This window comes from Hypanus sabinus, chromosome 23 (assembly GCF_030144855.1).
Source record: "Hypanus sabinus isolate sHypSab1 chromosome 23, sHypSab1.hap1, whole genome shotgun sequence".
NCBI lineage: Eukaryota > Metazoa > Chordata > Chondrichthyes > Myliobatiformes > Dasyatidae > Hypanus > Hypanus sabinus.
In genome coordinates this window covers 11,081,272-11,106,929 of record NC_082728.1, presented here as the reverse complement: position 1 = coordinate 11,106,929, position 25,658 = coordinate 11,081,272, and the positions used below count along the sequence as shown (strand labels likewise).

The 25,658-nt window shown below is 43.8% G+C and overlaps 1 protein-coding gene across 3 annotated transcripts in view; it reads right to left on the bottom strand.

Moving 5' to 3' along the window:
* notum1a (notum, palmitoleoyl-protein carboxylesterase a) overlaps positions 1-25,658 on the bottom strand; it is an 80,687-nt gene that overhangs the window by 31,443 nt on the left and 23,586 nt on the right. For 2 of the 3 annotated variants that reach the window (XM_059948381.1, XM_059948380.1), the window contains 2 exons: positions 22,931-23,033; positions 13,302-13,373 (listed from right to left, as the gene is read on the bottom strand). In XM_059948381.1, the coding sequence (XP_059804364.1) occupies positions 13,302-13,373; positions 22,931-23,033 (175 nt within the window). The remainder of the gene's footprint in view (positions 1-13,301; positions 13,374-22,930; positions 23,034-25,658) is intronic. The other variant, XM_059948382.1, reaches the window with a different exon arrangement.

Genomic DNA, 25,658 nt, shown 5'->3' with positions numbered 1-25,658 from the left:
AGCCAAGGATGTAATCAGAGCCTTCAGTGACCAACTAGACAAGGCGATCAGAACATCAATGCAATGGAAGCTATTCTATTCTGGCTATTAGTGCCATAGAATACTACAACACAGAAAGAGGACCTTTGGCCAATCTACTCTGTGCCATCCTGGTCTTTTCCCCAGTCCCATCTATCTGCACCTACACCTGGACATAGCCCACCATTCCCCTCTCATCCATGCGCCAATCCAAACTTTTCTTAAATGTTACAAATGAACACACATCTATCACTCCTGCTGGCAGCTCATTCCACACTCACACCACCCTCTGAGTGAACAGATTTCCCATCAGATTCTCCTTAAATATTCCACCTTTTATCCTAAACCAATGACCTCAAGTTGTAGTCTCACCCAACCTCAGTGGAAAATGCTTGCTTGCATTCACCTTATCTCTACCCCTGATAATTTTGTATCAGATCTCCTCTCATTCCCTTATGCTCCAGGTATAGACTTCTGATCTATTCAACCTTTCCCTAATACTCAGCTCCTTGTGTTAGCAACATCTTTGCAAATCTTTGTGCACTCTTTTAAACTTATCAGTATATTTCCTGTAGGTAGGTGAGCAGAACTACACATCATGCTCCCAATTTGCCTTTACCAATATCACGTACAACTACAATATAACATCCCAACTCCAGTACTTACGCAAGATTTCCCAGTGGTCACCCATTTCAATTCAGCTTCCCATTCCTATCCCTTGGACTCCTCTACTGTCACGATGAAGCCACACTCAGGTTGGAAAAGCAAAACCTCACAGTCCACCTCACTAGCCTCCAGCCTGATGGCATGAACATCAATTTCTCTAAACTTCCAGTAATTTCCCCCCCCCCATTCTCCATTCTGGCTCCTCTCTCCTCCCCACTTGCCCATTACCTTCCTCTGGTGCTCCTCCTCCTCCTTCCCTTTCTCCCATGGTCCACACTCCTCTCCTATCAGATTCCTTCTTCTTCAGCCCTTGACCTCTTCCACTAATCACCTCTCGGCCTCTTACTTCATCCCCACCTAGTCTCACCTATCACCTGCCAACTATGCTCCTTCCCCTCCTCTCACCTTCTTAGTCCAGCTTCTGCCCGCTTCACCTCCAAAACACTGACTGTTTATCCCCCCTCCAAAGATGCTGCCTGACTTGCTGAGTTCCTCCAGCATTTGTGTGTGTGTGTGTTCCTCAAGATTTTCCATGTCTGCAGAATCTCTTTTGTGTGTATGAACTCCTATACTCAATGCCTTGATTTATGAAGGCCAATGTGCCAAAAAGCTTCCATTATCACCCACCCTATCTACCTCTGATGCCTTTCTTTAACGTAAGGGAGCTCCTGCCTCCAACGCCCTTTCACATCATGAGTTCCAGACCCCCTTCCTTCGCTGAGTGAAATATTTCTCAAATCCCCTCTAATCCTTTGTCTAATTATGCCCTCCAGTCATAGACTTCTCTGCCAGGCCTCTCATAACCTTAATGAACAAAAACATTCTCTACTATTTCAAAAGCCTTTGTATGCTAAGTGTGTAATAATAGTGATTTTCATCACAGCCACATAAAGCAACATTTACACATTGAAAGGATAAGCAGAACGTAAGTGGCGATTCCACAATAAAAGCATATTTAATCCAAGGCTGGGTAGCAGAAATTCCTTTAATCTCCGAGAACTCACTTTGAAGCAAGCCCACAATGTAGGAGCAGTTCCTCATGCAAGGTCCCATAAGGAACCCAAGGGGCATGAAGACATCGCCTCCCATCTGATGTCATTTCAGACAAAGTCAAGGTCAAAGTAAAGTTTATTATCAAAGTATGCATATGTCACCATTTACTGCCAAGAGATTTATTTTCTTATGGGTTTTTGCAAAGGAAATAAAGAAATATAATAGAATTTATGAAAAACTATAAATGAAGACTGACAAATAACCAATGTGCAAGATAAACCAAAGAGCACAAAGATAATACTGAGAATATGAGTTGTAGAGTCCTTGTAAGTGAGTCTGTGGGTCATAGAATCAGTTCAGTGTTGGGGTGAGTGAAATTATCCACACTGGTTTAGGAGCCTGACGGGTGAAGGATAATAACTGTTCCTGAACCTGGTAGTGTGGGACCTAAGGCTCCCGTTCTTCCTTCCCAATGGCAGTAGTAGGAGGAGGGTATTGCTCTACCAGATGTTTGCAGTTTTGATGGGCTGAATGGGTCCCTTCTGTGTAGTGACAAGAGGCCAGTTTATTAGCGACACCTGTACACCTGCTCATTAATGCAAATATCTAATCAGCTAATCATGTGGCAAAACTCAATGCAGAAAAGCACGCAGATGTGGTCAAGAGGTTCAGTTGTTCCTCAGATTAAATGTCAGAATGGGAAGAAATCTGATTAAAGTGGCTTTGACTGGGGAATGATAGTTGGTGCCAGACAGGGTGCTTTGAACATCTCAGAAACTACTGATTTCCCCAGATTTTCACGCACAACCGTTTCTGGAGTTTACAAAAGCATCCAGTGGGCGTCAGTTCTGTGGGTGAAAATGGCTTGTTAATGAGAGAGGTCAGAGGAGAATGGCCAAGCTGACAGGAAAACGACAGTAACTCAAATAACCGTGTATTATATATAACAGTGCATCTCTGTAGAAGAGCGTCTCTGAATGGTCAACATGCCATACAGTAGTTACCGAATGAATTTTAGTCAGAGTGTAACTAAAATTCTGGAAACAGCTAAGTCAGGTGTTTGTAAAACTGCAAAGAGAAGGTGAGGTTCACATCTCCGGACCACAAGCTTTCATTATAACTGATTTCCAACACCTGCAGTAATTCACTTTTTATGATTGTCTTAAAAGAATAAAGCATTTATTCTCCACAGTGAAACCCACTAAAGCTTCCACATCCTCCCTATTATGAGGAGGGGAAGTCAAGGACTGGAGGGCACAGCATCAGAGCACAAGGGCAATGATTCAGAGCAGAGATGAGGAGCAATTTCTTTAGCCAGAGGGTGGTGAATCTGTGGAACTCATTGCCACAGATGGCAGTGGAAGCCATGTCATCGGGTATATTCAAAAGTGGAGGGTGATAGGTTCTTGATTAATAAGGGCATCAAAGGCTACAAGGAGAAGGCAGGAAATTGGGGCTGACAGGGGTAATAAATCCGCCATGATTGAATGGCAGGGCTGACTTGATGGGCCGAATGGCCTATCTACTCCTGTATCTTATGGTCACACTCCAATTACTAGTTGAATATTGAAGTGTGTCAGGATTTAACCTTTTTATTGAACCCATTAAGTGAATTAATCAGGATTGCTTTCATGTGTTGGCCGAAGTTTCATATCAGGGATAAAAAGGATCAGTTATTTCCACTCAAGTGTTGGTACCTTGGAGCACACACCAAACAGAAAGGTAACATGGTGGATTTCCTGACATCTCCCTGACACGTGACTGTTTAGCACCAACACCATCCTCCCCCTTGCTCAGGAACTAGAACTGCATTTCCACAGCAGATTTCATACCTTCAGGACCTCCACCAAAGCACTTGAAACACAGCAAGAGGTACAACAGTAACGCTGGTGCCAGTCGGTGCAAAGCAGGCTCCCAAAAGCAGCAGCGTCTCTGTGAATTTGTGGGAGACGCATGCCTGGTAATGGATGTAGGGGAGAATCCTTCCCAACACTTCCCTCCCCACCCTTCTTCAAACACTCCATAGGATGTTTTGCTCTTCTCAGAGGGCACTGTCTCAAAACAAAACCATTGCAATCTATAAGACTATAAGATAATCAGACACAGGAACAGAATTAGGCCATTTGGTCTATCTAGTCTGTTCCACCATTCCATCATGACCGATTTACTATCCCTCTCAACTCCATTCTCCTGCCTTCACCCCGTAACCTTTGATGCCCTGATTAATCAAGAACCTGCCAACCTCCACTTTAAAAATACTCAATGGCTTGTCCCTCACAGCCGCCTGTGGCAATGAATTCCACAGATTCACCACCATCTGGGAAAAAAGGTTGCTCCTCATCTTCATTCCAAAGGGGTGTCCTCCTATTCTAAGGCTGTGTAGACACCCCCATTTTAGGACTCATCCTCTCGATGTCCACCCTATCTAGGCCTTTCAGTAATCGATAGATTTCATTGAGTTTCCAACTCATTCTGAAATTCTAGGGAACACAGGATCAAACGCTTCGCATACACTTTGCATTTCTGGGATCATTCTCGTGTTCCTCCTCTGGATTCTCTCCTTTTCTGATAAGAGGCTCAACACTGCTCACTATGTTCCAAGTGTGGTCTGACCAATGTCTTACAAAGCCTCAGCAGTACCTCCATGATTTAATGTTCTAGTCCTCTCGAAATGACCGTTAGCATTGCATTTGCCTTCCTCATCACCAACTCAGCTTGCAGGTTAAGCTTCAGGGAATCCTGCATGAAGACTCCCAAGTCCCTTTGCACCTCTGTTTTCTGAACTTGTTCTCCATTTATACAATAGTCTACACCTTTATTCCTTCTGAGACACTCTGTGCAATCAGGCAACCAAGCAGATCATCACTCCCATCCCCAGTTCCCCTATTGTTCCACAGCCCAAACACCACCATCACTCGTGTGGGCACTTAATGTAGATACACACCCTCTTGCACTTTTTCATCTTTTGTACTGCAGGATTGTACATCAATTATACTCCTCTCTGCATTCCATTTCAGGGAGTCAGAACAGTTGGGAATGGACATCAAAAAAGAAGGTAGCTTTATTTTTCTGTTGTCAAGCTCAAACTCGCCTGGACTGGACAAGCTATTTTGCTTCCAATTTTATCTAACAATCATTGTTGACAATTGTTTATTGTGATACCATAGAAACTATACATCCTCATATCCACTCATAGTCCCATTCATGTACAGGCAGCTATCTTTGTAAGCCTGACCACCATAGCTCAAAGAATTTCAACACAATGACGGCCGAATTAGGACTTCTCCCCGTTGCTGACTTGTAAATATCTCGGTTCAAAACTTCCTTTGGTGTTTCCACTGCAAGTGACAGCATGAACATAAAGAACGTGTTTACCACTCCAATAGTCAGCAGGCAAACCCTACATGAGCGTGTCTATGGTAATGCTACAACATTCTAACACGAGATTTCCCACTGCAATGATGCACAGAATAGGAGAAATCCGAATAGGACAAAACCCAGGTTGGATGTGCTTGGGACACTGTGTTCAATTCTGGTCACCTCGTTATAGGAAGCATGTGGTAGCTTTCGAGAGGGTGCAGAGGAGATTTACCAGAATGCTGCCCGGATTAGAGAGTAAATCTTATGAGGATCAGCTGAGCGAGCTAAGGCTTTTCCCTTTGGAGCGAAAGAGGGAGAGAGGTGACTTGATAGGGGTGTACAAGATGACAAGAGGCATAGATAGAGTGGACACCTCATGACTTTTTTTTTCCAGGCCAGAAATAGCTGATATGAAAGGACATCATTTGAAGGTGATTGGAGGAAAGAATAAGGGGGGGGGGGGGTAGCTGCCAGATGCAGGTTTATTTACACAGAGAGTGGTAGGTGTGTGCTAGGGATCACAGTTAAAGGCACTGGGGACATTTAAGAGTCTCTTAGATAGGCACCTAGAGAGAAAAATAGGAGGGTTGTGAAGGAAGGAAGCATTGGATTGATACTAGTTGCTCCAGGCTTCGTGTCTATGGACTCACTTTTGTTCTGTGTACTATTTGCTTACTTTTATTGTTTGCACGATGTATTTCTCTCTCTCTCTCTCTCTCTCTCTGCATTCTGGGTGTTTGACGTCTTTTTTTATGGGTTCCTTGTGGTTTCTTTGCTTTGTGGCTGTCATAAGGAGACAAATCTTAAGGTTGTTTAACATACAACAGTGTGGGCTGAAGGGGCTATACTGTGCTGTATTGTCCTCTGTTATGTTCTACGTTCTAAATACAATCTGACAATTTTATCATCCCATCGTCCAGCCTCTCATGGACAATATAGAGCAAGGTGCATTGATGGTACCAACAAGCTTCAGCCATTCACCAGCTGATTTCTCTGATGATTCACCAGAGGTTTTGGTGAGGCCACTTGGCTCCTTAAGTCATTACAAACATGGTGAAGAGCCAAAGTCCAGAGATAAGGCCAAAATGTCAATGAAAATGGACATTTAAAATTGAAGTCAGCTGAGGGAACGGGAGAAAGACTCTCCACTGGCCAAACACAAAGGAAGATGGTTAGTTTGAGTAACGGACACAAAGTGCTGGAGGAAGACAACAGGTTGGTCAGCATCTATAGAGGGGTAGAAACAGTTGAGGTTTCAGGCAGAAAAATGGGGCAGAGGCCAGAATAAGAAGGTGGGGGGGTGGGGAAGGAGTACAAGTGATAGGTGAGACCTTGTGAGGGGGGATGGTGGTTAGGTCGATGGGGGGGGGGGGGTGGGGGATGAAGTAAGATCAGGTGGAACAGGTAAAGGGCTAAGGAAGACGTAATCTGTGTCACCAGTGATGACTAGGGATGGAAGAATTTTAGTCTCCACAGATTCCACCAGTCATCTGCACACTAGTCAATAGCACCCAAGGCCAGGATTGAATCGAGGTATCATGCACTATGAGAGAGCGTCTCTGCAAACTGTGCCATTGTGTCACCCTTATTGTCCAATTAGGAATGAAATAGGTGATGCACTTCAAATATAATTCCCCAAAATTGGTTCAGAAGGTAAGTTAAACCAGAGAGCAGAAGGGCAGGAAGTTTGCTTTTTCTCTTGAACACAAAAATGTTCCCATTTTGTTCGGAGTAGAACACTCACTGCCAGATATTAAGTTCAAGAGATTTTGCAGATGCCAGAAATCCAGAACAAAACACACAAAATGCTGGAAAAACTCAGCAGGTCAGGCAGCGTCTATGAAAATTGACAGTTGACGTTTTGGACCAAGACCGTTCTTCAGGACTGGAAAGGGAGGGGAAAAACGCCAGAGTAAAAGAGTGGGGGAAGGGGAAGGAGCACAATATAGGAGGCAATAGGTGAAGCCAAGTGGGTGGGAAAGGTACAGGGCTGGAGATGAATTAATCTGATAGAAGAGGAGAACGGACCATGGGAGAAAGGGAAGGAGGAGGGGCACCAGGTGGTTGGCAGATGATAAGAGGTCATAAGAGGCTGGAGTGGGGAATAGGAGAGGGAAGGGGAGGGAAAAAAATTACCAGAAGGAGAAATCCATCCCATCAGTTTGGAGGCTGCCCAGATGAGATGTTACTCCTCCTCCCTGACAGTGGCCTCATTGTGGCAAAAGAGGAGGACATGGACGGACATGTTGGAATGGGAATAGGGCATAGGAATTAAGATGGTCACTTATTTCCTTGTTTTACAAACGTTTGTATTTGTCTATACAGGACCCCCCCCCCCCCACACACACTCTACAGCACAATCGAAGTTCCTGCAACACACAGACTGCAACGCTCCAAAAAGGCAGCTCAGCATCACTCTCGCAGAACGAAAGATAAGCAGAATACACAAAGTCTCACCGGCAAGCCACAGAATAAATAAAGAAAATAAAAAACATAAAACAATTTACCAGAGGAAGTGGTCGAGGCAGATACAATACTATCATCTAAGAGGGACTTGGATAGGTACATGGAAAGGAGAGGTCTGGAGGGATATGGGTTGAAATTGCGATAAGCTCCATGGGCGCCATAGTTGGCAAAAACTCAATGGGCCAAATGGCTTGTACCTTTGCAGCACTGTTCTGTGATTCTGTGAATTCTCTTGTGCTGCTACCTATATTTACCCTTGCATCTTCACGTTGACAGAGTTCATATAGACAACAATGGATCTGGGGTTGAGAGGGTGAGCAGCTTTAAATTCCTCGGCATACACATCATCGAGGATCTCACCTGGTCTGTACACACCAGCTGTGTGGTGAAAAAGGCACAACAGCGCCTCTTTCACCTCAGACGGTTGAAGAAGTTTGGTATGGGCCCCCAACTCCTAAGAACTTTCTACAGGGGCACAATTGAGAGCATCCTGACTGGCTGTATCACTGCCTAGTATGGGAACTGTACCTCCCTCAATCATAGGACTCTGCAGAGAATGGTGTGGACAGCCCCGTGCATCTGAAGATGTGGACTTCCCATTATTCAGGACATTACAAAGACAGGCGTATAAAAAGGGCTCGAAGGATCATTGGGGACTCAAGTCACCCCAACCAAACTGTTCCAGCTGTTACCATTCGGGAAACAGTTCTGCAGCATAAAAGCCAGGACCAACAGACTCTGGGAGAGCTTCTTCCACCAGGCCATCAGACTGCTTAATTTATGCTGATACAATTGTATTTCTGTGTTATATTGACAGTCCTGTTAGGTGTGAAAATCCCAGGAGATCAATCAGTTTCTGAAGTGCTCTAACCACCCGTCTGGTATCAACAATCATTCCACAGTCAAAGTCACTTAGATCACATCGCTTCCCCATTCTGATGTTTGGTCTGAACAACAACTGAACTTCCTGACCACGTCTGCATGCTTTTATGCATCGATTTGCTGCCGCATGATTGGCTGATTAGATATTTGCATTAACGATCGGGTGTACCTAATAAAGTGGCCACTGAGTGCACAGTCCTGCACATTACTTTCTACTGTTTGTACTGGGTCTGCCATTTATTCCCCATTTTGTGTCCATCAGGAAATTCCAGTTTGCTATCCTCTGTTCCTGACACATTTGAGTATGTTCTGTAAAGCAGGACGTACCATGTGGAACATATCTTAGCATGTTTTACCAGTTACAGAAACTTCCTTTTTACCTGCCCCCACTGTCTTCTTCTTGACTGGTTGCCCTTTTCCTGTGAATCCAAGCCAATTACTTCAATGTGTCAACATCGTTGCCGTAGGTCTCCATGCTTTCATGGAAATTCACATGAACTATGTTCGCTGCATTTCCTGAAGCTAGTCTATCTGCTGTTTCTTCAGAGTGCTGTACCTTGCCAAGGATAATCAGTCGCTTGTGGTTCTGAGCTGAATGTCCATCCAGTATCTAATAAAGGTGGCTAGTAGAGCCACAGTGCCAGTGACCTGGGTTCATCTCTGGCCTCCGGTGCAGTCTGAATCCACTCCGGTTTCCTCCCACATCCCAAAGGCACACAGGTCGGTCGGAACATAGAACAGTATACCACAGGGAGAGGTTCATCACTGACCATGACGTTATTCTTAACCAGTCCATCTCGCTGCACAGGGGCTGCACCCCTTCATTCCCTGCCTGAAATTGCACCTGTCTGAATGCCTCCTAAATTTACCAGGACGCTGCTGCCTGGATTAGAGAGCATGCCTTACAAGGATAGGATGAGCGAGCTACAGCTTTTCTCTTTGGAGCGAAGGAGGATGAGAGGTGATGTAATGGAGGTGTACAAGATGATAAGAGCCATCGACTGAGTGGGTAGCCTGATATATTTTCCCAGGACGGAAATGGCTAACACTAAGGGGCATAATTTTCAGGAGATTTGAGGATAGTATGGGGGGGTTGCAGGGGTAAGATTTCTACACAGAGAGTGGTGGGATGTGGAGCACGGTGTCACAGAGGCAGGTACCTTAGGAACTCTTAGAGAGGCACATGGATGACAGACACATGGAGGGCTAGGTAGGAAGGAAGGGTTAGATTGACCTTAGAGTAGGTTAAAAGGTCAGCACAACATTGTGGGCTGAAGGGCCTGTACTGTGCTGTAATGTTCTATTGCTATCGTACCCATTTCTGGAACCTCCCCTAGCAATCCATTCCAGAACCCACCACTCTCCATGCAAAAAAATACCCTGCCTCACTTGGGGGGCAAAGAAGAGGCAGACGAACTTAACAAGTATTTTGTGTCACTCTTCGCTGTGAAAGAAACTAGCCATAAGCCAGAAATCTGAGTGTGTCAGGGGGCAGAAGTGAGTACCAAGGAAAAGTTGCTTGGGAAGTTGAAAGGTCTGAAGGTAGATAAGTCACGTGGTCCAGATGGGCTACACCCCAGGGTACTGACAGAGGTGACTGAAGAGATTGTGGAGGCATTAGTAATGATCTTTCAAGAATCACTCGATTCTGGAATGGTTCCAGAGGACTGGAAATTTGCAAATGTCACTCCATTCTTTCAGAAGGGAGGGAGGAAGAAGAAAGGAAATTATAAGCCAGTTGGGAAGGTGTCAGAGTCTATTATTAAGGAAGGGGTTTCGGGGTACTTGGAAGTTTAGGATAAAAATAGGCTGTCAGCATGGTTTCCTTCAGGACAAATCTTGCCTGACAAATCTGTTGGAATTCTTTGAGGAAATAACAGACAAAGGAGAATCAGTGGATGTTGTTTATTTGGATTTTCAGAAGGCCTTTGACAAAGTGCCACACATGAGGCAGCTTAACAAGATAAGAGCCCATGATATTACAGGAAACATACCAGCATAGATAGAAGATTGGCAGGAGCCAAAGAATGAGAATAAAAAAGGGCTGCAGGTGACTAATGGTGCTCCACTGTAAACTGCCCCTGGAATGAAGATGAGTGATAATATACATGGAAAGTTGATGAAAAGAAATGGGATTAAAGTAGGATGAGTGGTGGGTGCATAATACAAACTCGGGGGGGGGGGGGCTGAAGGGCCTGGTTCTGTACTTTATTTCCAAATTTAATTTCCAATATACTGAGTTAACTCTCCTGCAGATGGTCAAATCCAGTAGATAAAGTCTGTAGAAAACTAAAAGTAAATTGCTTCCAGTGCCAGAAATATACTTTTTTATCTATTTAGAGATACATTGCAGACCAGGCCCTTCCAGCCCAATGAGCCGCAATGCCCAGCAACCATCCAATTTATCACTAACACCACAATTTACACCGACCAATTAACCTTCTATCCAGCACGTCTCTGGACCGTGGAAGGAAACCAGAGCACCCGGAGGAAACTCGCGCGCTCATGGGGAGAACGTACAAACTCCTTACAGGCAGTGGTGGAATTGAGCACTGAAATTCGGCAAAGCCCCAAGCTGCAACAGCGTCATGCTAACCACTTGGCCACCGTGGCCTACAGGGAGCAGCGCTAATTTGTTTCCGACTTTGATGATGAATATAACATTGACCGGCTTATTACTTACAAGGGAAAATCTGATCAACACACAGAGAGTGCTGGAGGAACTCAGCAAGCCAGGCAGCATCAATGGAAAAGAGTTCTGCCGAAGGGTCTCGGCCTGAAACGTCGACTGTTCACTCTTCTCCATTGATGCTGCCTGGCCTGCCAAGTTCCTCCAGCATTCTGTGTGTGTGGTGCTGCCAAGTTCCTCCAGCATTCTGTGTGTGTGGTGCTGGCTTATTATTTCCTGGTTTATCTTTGCTGATTTACCTACTCGTGCAAGAAAAGGGCAGTAACTGTTGCCACCCTTCCTCGCCTATTTCTTCCCTAGTTGTCACTGGGGAAGACAGCTAAGGAAGAAATAGTTTCATCCCTCCAATCACATCCATCTCAGTTGGAATTTTGAATTTTGAGTATCCCTATACCGTCTCTAGGAACTGTAGTCTTTCCTCAGTAATACTGCAACCTCAGTACAGACCCCTCCTCTCTAGGGGTGACAGCCCATCGATATCTGTTTACCCTACCACTTCATTGCTTTCTCAACTTATCAGCAGCCTTTCCCTGTTTTGCCTAAAAGTTCAAAGTAAAGTTATTGACGAAGTACATTAAGGTCACTATTTACAACCCTGAGATTCACTCTCTTGCAGGCATTCACAGTAGAGCAAAGAAATTCAATACAATCAATACACACCAGCAAAAACTGATAAGCAATCAGTGTGCAAAAGGCACTCTGTGCAAATACTAAAAAACAAATAATAATAATTGTAATGTAATGCCCTGGTTAGGATTTCTACTGCTATGCTGTGAGGTATTTTATTTTAGTAGTTTTCTGTAAAAGCAGCGTGTCCTGCTGATGAGGGTGTTTTGGCTTCGGCTGAAAATAAGGAGCCATGTTTTCCAATTTAGGAATGTTGTATCAGCCAGTTGGGAGTGGGATGGCATGGAGCATTCTGGAGAGCTGGGTAGGAAGGGTTTTCTGAAGGATGGTAGTCTGGTTCAGGGTTTTTTTGGCGGAGAGAAGAGTATAAGGGAAGACATCTGGAGGGTCCCATCTGAAGGGGTGACCCGGTTGCAAGGCACAGGATTCCAAGAAGGAAGTCCTACCTGTGGTTGGTGAGGAAAATTCAGTGCCATAAGTAAAGTGACACACCCAGCTACTACCGAAATGAGCTCCAATGCTTATGTGCACATTTAGACTAGTTAACTGTAATTGGCCCTTTAATTTTCCTTTTTCTTTCTCTGTTAACTATTTAATAAAATAGAAAATAGGATATAGTATCTTTATAATTTTATGCTGGTGTACAATCTGTCATTTCTGAGCTACCAATAACTGTACGGGCATTATTTACACAGCATTCGCTCTAAGCAAGGTTCCTTTAATCGGAACATCCCAACATTCCTGTTTGGTTAAACCCAAATCAGACTGACCCTAGACGTGCAGTGCTTATGACAGACGGCCGCTGAGTCACGTGGCTGTTGACAGAGTCAGTTAACGAGCCAAGTTGGCATACGAGCCCCAGTGAGAATGTTACAATAATTATGAAACATAAATAAATAATACTGAGAACATGAGTTGTGGAGTCCTTGAGAGTGAGACTGTAGGTTGTGAAATCAGTTCAGTATTGCTGTGAGTGAAGTTATCCACACAGGTTTGGGAGCCTGATGATTGAGGGTTAATAACTGTTCCTGAACCTGGCGGTGTGGGATTAATCATCAATACCTTTCCTTTTTCCCTCACTGCTTTCTGTTTAGATTTGCTTTTAAGGACAGTCTTGTTTGCCAATTGTTCACACCCTTTAACCTAGACAAGGTCCTTTATCATCTCTCAGTATAATTAGCTATTTCCAGTCAAATGAACATGCCTCTCACTTTTCTTGGGTCTTGCTATTCTTGCGTTGAGCGTAATTATGTTGTTGTCACTGTTTCCTAAGTGTTCCCCTAATTTAAAATGACTTGCACGTTCCAATTCAAAAGCAGCAAGAAATGAAATAGCTCTTCGCTGTGTCAAATTAGCAATGTACTCCCTGCATAAAGCAAGCTGTAAACTGCCTGTTCACACTCGTATTTATTTATCACACGGACAGCGAAACGCACAGTGAGACGCATTGTTTGCTTTAACAACCAGCATGCCCAAGGATGTCCTAGGGGCAGCCTGCAAGAGTCACCACACATTCCGGCGCCAACATAGCACACTCAGAATGTTCAGCAGAAAAACACAGAACTCAACGAATGACAAAACAATCCCTATTCTTCCTTACCGCTCACTCACACACACGGGCAGTCCTCCATTCTCCAGTCTCCAGGTTTCAACTGTTTCCTCCCCTTCCCTGCTTTGGGGAAACACAAATACTGTTGCTACAAACGACAGATTTCCTGTCAGTGAAAACAAATGTGATTTTGATTCTGATTCTGACAACCAAAACTTCCAACACTTCTACTCCATTAGGAGGTTAAGGAGATTTGATATGTCACCTGGGTGGCGGGGTGGAGATGCGTCTCTACCGAAGGAGGGGTAAGGCGTTCCTCCCTCTGCAAGGTCACCTTGGGCAAGGTGGAGCATCTGCTCAGACCCCACCCCCCACCGCCCGATCAGGGTCACATGAACCACGGGAGCAGCTGGTGGGCGGTCGTATGAGCAGCTGGTGCATATCACAAGTCCTGGTTATACAACCACTGACGCCAGACAAGCACTGCCCGGAAGAAGGCAATGGCAAAACACTTCTGTAGAAAAGCTTGCCAAGATCAATCAGGGACATGGATATGTCATACAACACGACACTCAACGAACAGATGCTACGTCATGAAAGACTAACAATTTTTTACAGATGTACGAAGGAGAGCATTGTGACAGCCTGGTCACAGCCTGGTATGGTGTTTGCAGAGAGTTGCAGTACCAACCATCTCCCCATCATCACCAGCATCTTCTAGAGCAGACATCCCACCTCTCAGGAGTCTCCCACATATTGATAGCGGCTCTCTGACATCCACAAATTACATACAATATCCCGGAAATAGATTTTTTTGAGAAAGTGAGAGTGAGAGTGACAGAATGAGAGTGACAGAATGAGAGTGAGAGAGTGGGAGTGGGAGTGAGAGTGAGAGTGAGAGTGAGAGTGAGAGTGAGAGTGAGAGTGAGAGTGAGAGAGAGAGAGAGAGAGTGAGAGAGAGAGAGAGAGAGAGAGAGAGAGAGAGAGAGAGAGAGAGAGAGAGAGAGAGAGACAGGCATGCAGTGAGAGAGTGACACAGAGAGCATCCTGATTGGTCTCTCTTTGTGCTAAGTAGTTTTCTCTGTGGGTGGGCTTTACAGTCGACCTCTCTCTCTCTTTCATTGTCCATCAGTTCAGTTTAATGTCGGGCAGCACCATGGCAGAGTGTTCCCAAAAAAGAAAATATAAAACATACTTCACCCCAGACTACACTAATAGGAGTCAAAAATAATGACAGTGTTGCTCACTGCACTGTTTGCAACACTGACTTTTCTATTGCCCATGGTGGGTTAAATGACTGTAAAAGACAAGGTGAGGTGAGTTTAACAGGTATCATTCGTTCATTAACATAGCTAATGTTATTTAAACTAGCCGGCTAGCTGCTAAGGAGCTACTCTATTGATGTCCTACATGATGAGGCCAAACTCCCTGTAGACTTGCTTAAAGTTGTAATAGAAGAAAAAACAACTCCATGATAATAAGTACATATTTTAAAGCCACATTTTCTGCATAAGACAATATAATATGGATACACCTTATGCTTTATTTCTTTTAGGGAACACAACATATTAGGGAGGCTAAGCGCAGGGAAGGCTGCTCAAGTATTTCACAGTTCTTTTCAGCAGAAAACCAAAGTCTGACAGAGAAGATCACTAGAGCTGAGGTGTACTTTTCATCTTTCATCATTGAGCGTAACCTGCCATTCCAGGTGTGTAAGCGCACGGGCGAGCTATTCAGGAAAATGTTTCCTGATTCAGAAATAGCAAAACACTATGCCTGCTCATCAACCAAGACAGCAGCTATTGCGAACATGGCACTGGAACCTGAAGGTGCAGAGGATCTCTACAAGCTCATCCGGACAGAAAAAAAGGCCATATAGTATTTTGGTTGACGAAAGCAGCGATATCATGTGTGAGAAGGAATGTGCCATTTTAGCCAGGTACTATAATGAAACACAGGATAAAGTAACAGTTGGATTTGTAGACATGCCAGTGTGCAATGATGCCAAAGCTGAAAACATATTCAACAACATTGCATCATCCATGCATGACAAAGGCCTCGAATGGTCTAACTGTGTAGGATTTAGCAGTGACAACTGCAATGCGATGATTGGCAAAAACAACTCTGTCATATCAAGAGTGAAAGCACAGGCCCCTCATATTTACAGTGTTGGCTGTCCAAGTCACCTGGTCAAAATTTGTGCCAAAACTGCTGCTAAGGAGCTCTCAATGTCACCTGAGGAACTGCTCTACTACTACTCTGAGAAAAGTTCCAAACAAAGAGAAGACCTAAAACAGTTTCAAGAGTTTTGCAATGTTGCCCAGCAGCGAGTACAAAAACATTGTCCTACACAAAATGCTGGCAGAAACATCGTCACTACCTCCTCCCATGGATGCTGTCTGGCCTGTTGAGTTCTGCCAGCATTTTGTGTTTTTATTTATTTCCAGCATCTGCAGATTCACTCATGTTGCCATTGTCCTACCCGCTGGCTTTCTTTAAGAAAAGGTTTAGACCATCTGCTCCACCGATAGCCAGCTTTTATTTCATAGTTTGAGTCAAAGTGTGAGAATCAGAAGTCATCTCATATTCAGAAGAGGCAGAAAGACCCCAAAATGAAAATATACACATGCTTTCTCCATAATGTCACACAATGTTTTGACAAATTCAATTTGATTTTTCAAAACGAGGCACCTACCCTCTTTAAGTTGGGTCAGAGTGTAGAAGAGCTCCTGCATGACAGAGCAAGCAGATTTATTGAGCCAAAGGTATTGAGAGAACAGAACGTTCAGGAGATCGATGTGAGCAACCCTGAAATTCACCGCCTGGATGAAGAGATTTTTACTGGATACCTGGCAAGGAGGCAGTTGCTAAGCGAGGAAGAACAAGAGATCCCCCCCCCCTTACAAGACAAAGCAGTTCTTCAAAGATGCCGAAACATTCTATGTCAGAAAGTCTTGGAGAAGTTCCCAATGAGAGACCAAATCTTGAGAAATCTGTCAGTGGTCAACAGAGAGACAAGATGAGGTGAATCCAGAGCAGATTTTGACTTTGGCAGAGAGATTTCCAAATGTGATCAAGGCAGATGCAAGAGAATGTCTCCACTTGGAAGTCCTGGATTATGTCTCAACTAACCTTGAAGGACTGGTGCCGAACTACAAAAGTTTGCCAGTTGATGAGTTCTGGGAGAAGCTGTCCAAAGTAAAATCTGTGAGCACAGGGCAGTAGAGATTCAAAGAGCTCTGCCAGTTGATGAAGCTGCTTTTGGTGCTGCCAAATTCTAATTGTGATGTGGAAAGGGCATTCAGCATGGTGCATCACATTAAGACAGAATTCAGAAGTCAGCTGTCTCACAAAGCACTTGTGAATCTGATGTCTTGCAAAATTAACAAATTCATTGACACAGACTGCTATGAGGTTGAGACTTCCAGCAAAATGCTCAAATCTGCCGAGCAAGCCACATCACAGTACAGGGAAAGTTTGCAAAAGAAATAGAAAAGCTATTTACATTAGCTATTAGCATCGAGACTGCCAACAAAATACTCAACAAGGAGAGTGTGTATGTGTAAATAGTTTCAACATGTGATCAAATAAATTGTGTTCTTTCAAAATCAAATGTCCTGTATACATATACCCTTGGAGGTCAACCGGTGGGGGAGGGGGGATTTAGGGTTGCGGGGGCGGGGTTAGTGGTGCTACCTCCCTGAAATGAGTTTTTGCAGGGTGGGATGTCTGCTAGAGGCGAAGCGTCAATGAGGCAGCATCCATCGTTAAGGATCCTCACCCTCTGTGATGTGCCCCTCTTCTCATTACTCCCACCAGGGAGGAGGAACAGAAGCCTGAAGACACACACTCAATAATTCAGGATCAGCTTCTTCCCCTCTGCCATCAGGTTTCTGAACGGACACTGAACCCGTCAACATGATCAATATTTCTCTTTTGTACTATTGATTTATTCATTTGTACTTCGTAGAGCGGCAAAGTTTGCGACCCATGTCAGTGACAATAGACCTGACTGCGATTCTGACGTTGCAGTACATTGACTCGTATGCATCTGTGTCAATAATCTACACAAGGGTAATGGTTTCCATGCAAAGGAATCGGAATAAGAATCAGGTTTAATATCGTGAAATCTGTTGTCTTTGTGGCAGCAGTATAATGCAATCCAAGATAAATATAGAAATAAATAAATAAAACAACAGTAAGTTATATATGTATATTAACTAGTTAAATTAAAAATTGTGCAAAAACAGAAATAATAAAAAAGGTGAGGTAGTGTTCAAGGGTTCAATGTTCATTTAGGAATTGGATAGCAGAGGGGAAGAAGCTGTTCCTGAATCGCCTAGTGCATGCCTTCAGGCTCCTGTACCTCCTTCCTGACGGTAACAATGAGCAAGCTGCATGTTCTGGATAATGGGGGTCTGTAATAATGGAGTCACCTTTCTGAGACGTTGCTCCTTGAAGATGTCTTGGATACTATGGAGGCCAATACTTATTTTGCAACTTTCTGTAGCTTCTTTCAGTCCTGTGCAGTAGCGCCCCCCACCATACCAGACAGTGATGCAGCCTGTCTGCAGAAGTTTTCGAGTGTTTTCAGTGTCAAACCAAATCTCCTCAAACTCCTAATGACATATAGCCAATGTCTTGCCTTCTTTAGGAAGAAAGGATTCTGAGTTTAGCAGATGTGATTGAGAGACTAAAATATTAGTGATAGTGGTAATGTTGAAGAACCAAACCCATTAATACAGTAAGTGGCAGATCTCCACAGAAAAACAAATACTATTCTTTCTATTCTCCCCTTATTCTTATGCCTTCCCTGACAGTTTAGCATTCAGGTATATTTAGTTACCGGTCTTCAAATTTCCATACTCAAATTTCAGGTCCCGGTTCACGCCTATTTTAATCTCTGAAGTTTGTTTCCCAGTTTTATACTTGGCTGGGCAGTCAGTAACTGATCTCATGTAGCAGAGAATATTCCAACTCTCCAAAGAATTACCATCTTACCGACCTGTATTTTGACCAATCATAGGCTGAGGAGTACACAACAAAATCACATCTTGAAATATAAGAAAATAATATAAAATATAACACGTGTTTCCTATATTCAGGCCATGAAACCCATGGACAATACCTCAGTCTTTGCAGTTTTTGTTGCACTACTTTTTTAAAATATGTATTTCAGAATTAGGTGTAATCAGTTTTAATATCACTGGTATATGACATTATTGTAATTTATCATAATCCTTATGTTCTGCACTGTACTTCTGCTGCAAAGCAAATTTCACAACCTGGCCATTTTTTGGGGTACAGGAGCGGAGCCCAGGGTGGTCTTCTACTGCTCTACCCCTTCCACTTCAAGGTTCGACGTGCTATGTGTTCAGAGATGCTCTTCTGCACACCACTGTTGTACCGTGTGGCTATTTGAGTTACTGTCACCTTCCTGTCAGCTTGAACCAGTCCGGCCGTTCTCCTTTGGCCTCTCTCAGTAATAAGTGTTTGCCCACAGAACTGCCACTCACTGAATGTTGTTTTTTTTTTGTTTTCCCACACCATTTTCTGTAAACTCCAAAGACTGCTGCGTGTGAAAATCCCAGGAGATCAGCAGTTTCTGAGATACTCAAACTACTATGCCTGTCACCAACCATCATTCCACGGTCAAAGTCACTTAGATCACATTTCTTCCCCATTCTGATGTTTGGTAGGATACAACAACTGAATCTCTTGACCGTGTCTGAATGTATCGAGTTGCTGCCACATGACTGGCTGGTTATATATGTGCAAGTGTACCTAATAAAATGGCCATCGAGTGCACATCCATGGTCTGATTCTGATACTGAGCAAGACAGTTTGGGGTAATGTTCAAAATAAAGACTGGATTAGTTTTATTTGTCACATGTACATTAAAACGTTGAAACGTAGACTGATGTGCATCATTTGAGTTAACGACCAACACAGTCTGTGGACATGCTGGGGAAGTGTCGCCACTCTTCCCACGCCAACATACTAACCATGGTATGTCTTTGGAATATGGGAGGAAACCCACACTGTCATGGGACGAATGTACAAACTCCTTACAGACACTGGCGAGAATTGAACCCCTATCACTGGTGCTGTAAAGCGTTGCACTAACTGCTATGCCACCAAGCAGTTGGAAACCGCATTATCTTCCCACTTTCTACAATAAAAATATACAGCAATTTGTTCTAGTCTGATGGCAGTATCACACACAATTATATTCTTTAATTTCAATAGCTCCTTTAAGTTGTCTTCTGCTTCATTTTGTACAAGCGCATCAGACCATAACATGTGCTTGGCCATGGTGTACAAACATATTGAGGTTTTGAAATACTCCCTTTTCCTCTGACTTAGCAGAGAACATAGAACAGCACAACCCATTATGTTGTGCCGACCTTTTAACCTACTCGAAGATCAATCTAAACCTTCCCTCCTACATAGCCCTCCATTTTTCTATCACCTATATGACTATTTAAGAGTCTCTTAAATGTCCCTAGTGTATCTGCCTCTTCCATCATCCCTAGCAGGGTGTTCCATGCACCCACCACTCTGTGTGTAAAATACTAACTACCTCTGACATCCCCTTACATTATGCCTTCTTACATTTGACATTTTTGCCTTGGGAACAAGTCTCTGGCTGTCCACTCGATCTGTCTCTTGCCATCTTGTACAACTCCCCAAGTCACTTTTCATTCTCCTCTTCTCCTTGGAGAAAACCTCTAGGTTGCTCAACCTATCAGGATAAAGGTTGCCAGAAATGTTTATTCCTCTCCATGGATGCTGCTGGACCTGCTGAGTTCCTCCAGCTTTTTGTGTGTGTTGTCAGAAAATCAGCTGTAGAGCCACAACGTCACGGTGCGTGGCCAGGAACAATGAGTCAGTGTTTCTGTTGCATTTCCCGAACACAGTTGGCTGAGCCGACTCAATCCTGGTCGGCATTAAAGACCAGCTGGGAATCGGGACTCAGGCAGCAGGCGATAAACACGATCCAGCCCCAGCGAGTGAACGCAAAAGGACAATACGTCAACTGTATTGCATGCACCATTGGCTGTTTGAGCAGTGTCCCAACAACAATCTTGCACTCGGTGTCAGCAACACCAAGGAATTGACTGAACTTCAGAAAGGGGAAATCAGAAGAACACACTCCAGTCCATATTGAGGGGTCAGCAGTGGAAAGAGTGAGCAGCTTCAAGTTCATGGATGTCAGAAGATCCAACCTGAGCCCAACACATTGATGCAACTATGAGGAATTTACACCAGCAGTGATACTTCAATAGGAGATTGAGGCAATTTGGTCTGTCACCAAAGACTCTGGCAGATTTCCACAGATGTACCGTGGAGAGTTTTCTAACTGGTTGTATCACACTCTGATACAGAGATTCAAATACACAAGGTCATACAGAGGCTTCAAAAGGTTGTAGACTCAGCTGGCTGCATTACAGGCCCAACCCTCCCAACCATCAATGTCATCTTCAAAATGAGCATAATTTTGAGCATCTCACATGCCCCCTTCTCATTACTACCATCAGGGACGAGATTCAGGAGCCTGAAGACCCACCATCACCATTTTAGGAACAGCTTCTTCCCCTCCGCTATCAGATTTCTAAACAGACAATGAACCCATGGACACTACTTCACTCGTCTTCTTTTCTACTATTTATTTTTTGAATATATTGCTTATTGTTTAGTAATTTTTTATGTCCTGCTCTGGTCAGCTGCCACAAAACAATAAACTTTATGGCATAGGTCAGTGATAATAAACCTGATTCTGATTCATAAATAAACAGTAAGCTATAGTGAAACCCTATCATATTCAAAATACTTTTCTTGGGAAAGTTGCTTGAGAAATTACTTTTGCTGGACTAATGACCTGAGTACACACTCTTAAACATGTACCCTGTGCTTTGATTCTGTGTCCACTCTGTCTCTACTTGTTACGCGAATGAAACTGTGGGCAGTGCAGATGAGGCCTAAGCAGCCTTTTGAGCTTTGATCTCAGTTCTTCCTGATCACAGGAAAGCTGTAACCCGCCTCGTGGCTGGCGCGGTCGCAGCTCTAGAGTATTGCACGATGACCCCTGCGTGGTTCAAAGGTGCTGAGAGAACACATTTCAAATGCCAAGAAACAGGAGAAGGCTTGCAATCTCCTATCTCAGAGCCAGAGAAGGAGAAACCAATGAACTCCCCTGCTACTTAATTCTATCTGATTTCAACCTTGAGAGACCCACTGACCTTCTGGGTACTTTTCAGCATTTTCTGCTCTGACAGACGCAACTTGAAAGTTCCAAGATGAAGCGAAAGTGCCTCAACTGAAGGGACAATGCCTGGCCAGCCTACAAAAGCTGTCCAAACTCAACAAATATTTCTGTCGAACTAACGGCTTTTACATCTCACATATCCAGCATTCACACCTCACTTGCCCATAAGTTCGAATTTGATTCAACTTCTGCTGCTCATTCCTCCCCTGGACTCCTCAGAAAGTTAACGCAGCAGCTCAGACAACATCTGTGGACAGGAGTAGCCGAGGTTTTGGGCTGAGACCCTTCACCAGGCCTGGCCCAAAATGTTGACTGCTTATTCCCTTCAGTAGATGCTACCTGACCTGCTGAGTTCCTTCAGCATTTTGTGGGTGTTGCATCTGCAGAATCTTTTGATATGGTATTATTTATTTTTTAATTTATTTATTGAGATGCAGCGCAGCATTAACCCTTGTGGCCCTTTGAGACCAGCCGCCCAGCATTCCCCCAGTTTAATCCTAGCCTAATCATGGGACGATTTGCAATGATCAATTCGCTTACCAACCGGAACATCTTTGTACTGTGGGAGGAAATTGTAGCAAATGGAGGAAACCCACATGGTCACGGAGAGAACATACAAAACTCCTTACAGGCAGCGGCGGGAATTGAACCCAGGTCACTGGTATTGTAAAGCGTTGTGCTAACCACTATGCTACCATGCTGCCCACTTGTACTCGTAACAAGGTACGATAATGAAACAGTGAAATGTGTTGTCTTCACAACAACGGTCAACATGGTCCAAGATGTGCTAGGGATATGCATCCAATGCCAAATAGCATGCACCTAACTTACTATCCCTAACTTGTATGTCTTTGGAAACCAAGTGAAACCTATATGGTCTCTGGGAGAATGTACGGACTCTTTCCAGACAGCAGCAGTAATTGAACCTTGATCTTACAACTGGCTCTGTGAAGTGTTACACTAACTGCTACACACTTGTACTTGTAACACTTCTGACAAAGTTCCACCCTTTCCCTAATTTGCCAAATGATCCTTCAGCATTTCGTGTCTAGATTTGAGAACGAGGAACTCTAATTAGACTCTGAAACTTTAAAAATATCTAAATGCTTTCATTCTGAGGCAATAACTGCTAACAGTTTAGTCGATTTGAAGCAAAGATTAATTAATCCACAACATCGTTTGATTTTATCAAATTGCAGGTGAGAGAGAGTGGAATTTAATCTTTAAGGATCGTGAGCAGTATTTAAGATCCAAAATAAGATTTGATTGTAACCAGGATAATTTCCCCAGCAGGAGCTGGGCACCATACTCCGTGCGGAATTTGCTTTTAACTGTGAAAAGCATTTGATCTTATCTCAGAAGGTGGTGAGGGCTTCAACGCTGGGGCCCCACAAACACAAAAAAAACGTACCTGGTGCCTGCCAACAGAAGGATCTTGGCATTTTCAAGGCCTTTCGTCAACAGCTCTTTGACAACCTCTTGTATTATCAGTGCTCCCATGAAAGCATAATCACCTTCAACAAAGAACAAGGAGAGAAATTTGAGAGAAGACAGAATGGTGCTTAGAGAAAAACCATTCCATTGTTTAGGATGGAGAAATGGAGCAAGGAATAGACCCTTCAGTCTCTATGTCGTGTCTATTGAGACCATCCATTTACACTTATTCAACACTGAACCATCAGATTCCAAATTCATTTCCATCACCTCTTGCCGGAAGCTATGCCTCGCCCACATATTAGCTGCAATTTACAGTGGCCAATTTACCAACCAACCCTCACGCTTTTGGAACATAGAACCCAGAAGTACTTGTTACCAGGGGTAACCCCTTGTAATATTTCGGTGATGAGAAACATGAGCAAACTTAGGCCACTTGGCCTATTGAGTCTGTTCTGCCATTCCATCCTGGCTGATTTATTATCCCTCTCAATCCCATTCCCCTGCCTTCACCCTGTAACTTCTGGTGCCCTTTCTAATCAAAAACTTATCAATTTCCGCTTTAAGCTTATCTAGTGACAGTCGTCCAAGGCAACAAATGTCACAGATTTACCACCCTCTTGCTGAAACAATTACCCCTCCAATATATCTGAGTAATATTGTAAATATATCGTTTGTTAAGCATTCTTTGTTGTTCACCTAATTTGTTATGGATTATATGTAAAAGTACGTGAATGGCATATGTCATGTGAGCATGCCGCACTGAAGTCGAAACGTAAGTAGACTTAAGTTGTCCCCAACTCTACCGTGTTTTTCCTTTGACTAATTTCTGGAGTTACAAAACAAAACAGAACAGTATAATACAGGACAGACCATTCAGCCCACAATGTTGTACCAATGTTGATGCCAATTTATATTAAATGTACTCTTCTTGTACCTCATCCATATGTCTCCATTGCCCTCACATATGCGTCTATCTAAAAGCTTCTAAAACCCCAAATTGTCTGCTTCCACCACTACCCCTGGTAACACCTTACCAATCTCTTTGTAAAGAATGTACCCCTCACATTGCCTTTAAACTTCCCCTTGCTAACTTTAAAAGCATATCTTCTAGTATTTAACCTTTCTATCCTTAAAAGATCCTGGCTACCTAGCCTACTTGTGCCTCTGATCATCTTAAACATGAGAGGAAACCCACATGGTCATGTGGGGAGTGTGCAAAATTCCACAAAGGCCAAATCGGAGGTCAGGATCAAGCACAGGTCTCTGGCACACTGGTGCCACAGCTCTATCAGCCAGCCACCCTGGGAACCGTTGCCTAATGCTGGGCCTGTAGGTCCACTGGGAAAGTCAAAGACCCTGACTTGGGGTTAGTGGGCTCCGTGTGAGTGTAGGGGAGGTTGTCTTCCCCCTTCCCTTACAGCCTGAAGAAGGGTCTCAGTGAGAAACGTTGACTGCTTATTCATTTTCATAGATGCTGCCTGACCTGCTGGGTTCCTCCAGCATCTTGTGGGTACTGTGCTGGATCTCCAGCATCTTATGATACGATATTATTTATTTTTAAATTTATTTACTGAGTGTTACTTCGTTTTGTTGTTGTGGCTTGTGTGTTCTGCGAACATGATGGGCATACTTCTGGGGGCAGCCCGCAATGCGTGGCAGCACTTGGGGGCTGCTCCCAGGACAACGCCAGGCTGTGTTAGCCCGTTCATCCAAACAACATATTTCACACTACGTTTCAATGTTCAGGCGACAGGTAAATGAAACTGAATTTGAAGCAAATTGTTACAGAGGAGGATCTGTGCCATGTGCGTCAAGAGCCAGACACAAGGCTCACATGCACGGAAAATTCTGGTAAGGGCCAAGAGGAAGAAAACGGGACAGGAATCATTGACTACACATACACTCATCCTCTGGAACAGAGTAGGACTGGTGACTTGCTGCAGCTAATTATAAGGTTGAAAGGTACTGGTGGAAGAAAGGAGAAAAGACTATTTACAACTGCTAGTAAGGGAGTGGGAAAAGAGGCTAGGCGTTGTTCACTGAGTCATTACAGGGAGTTGTTCAGACAGAGACAGCACACTCCGTGGCCAATTCATTAGTTACATCCTGAACCTAACCGAGTCACAGACATAGAACACTACAGCACAGAAACAGGCTCTTCGGCCATCTAGTCCTTGGGAAATTACTAATCCGCCTCATTCCATTGACCTTCACCTGCACCCTCCATACCCATCTCCTCCATGTACCTATGCAAATTTCCCCTAAATGTGTAAATCAAACCCGCATCCACCACCTCTGAGTGAGAAAGTTCCCCCTCATGTTCCCCTTTAATATTTCACCTTTCACCCTTAACCTCTAATTCTAGTCTCACTCAAACTCAGTGGAAAGAGCTTGCTTGCATTTACCCTTTCTACACTTCTCATAATTCTGTATACCTCTATTAAATCTCTCCTCATTCTTCTGTGCTCTAGGGAATAAAACCCTAACCAACTGAACCTTTCCCTATTACTCAGGTTCTCAACATCCTTGTAAGTTTTCTCTGTACTCTTTCAATCTTAATTACATTTTTCTTGTATGTAGGTGCACACAATACACCAAATCTTTTACAAATACACCAACATCTTATACAAATTCGACATAACATCCCATCTCCTGTACTCAGTATTTTAATTTATGAATGAAAGCCAATGTGCCAAAAGCCT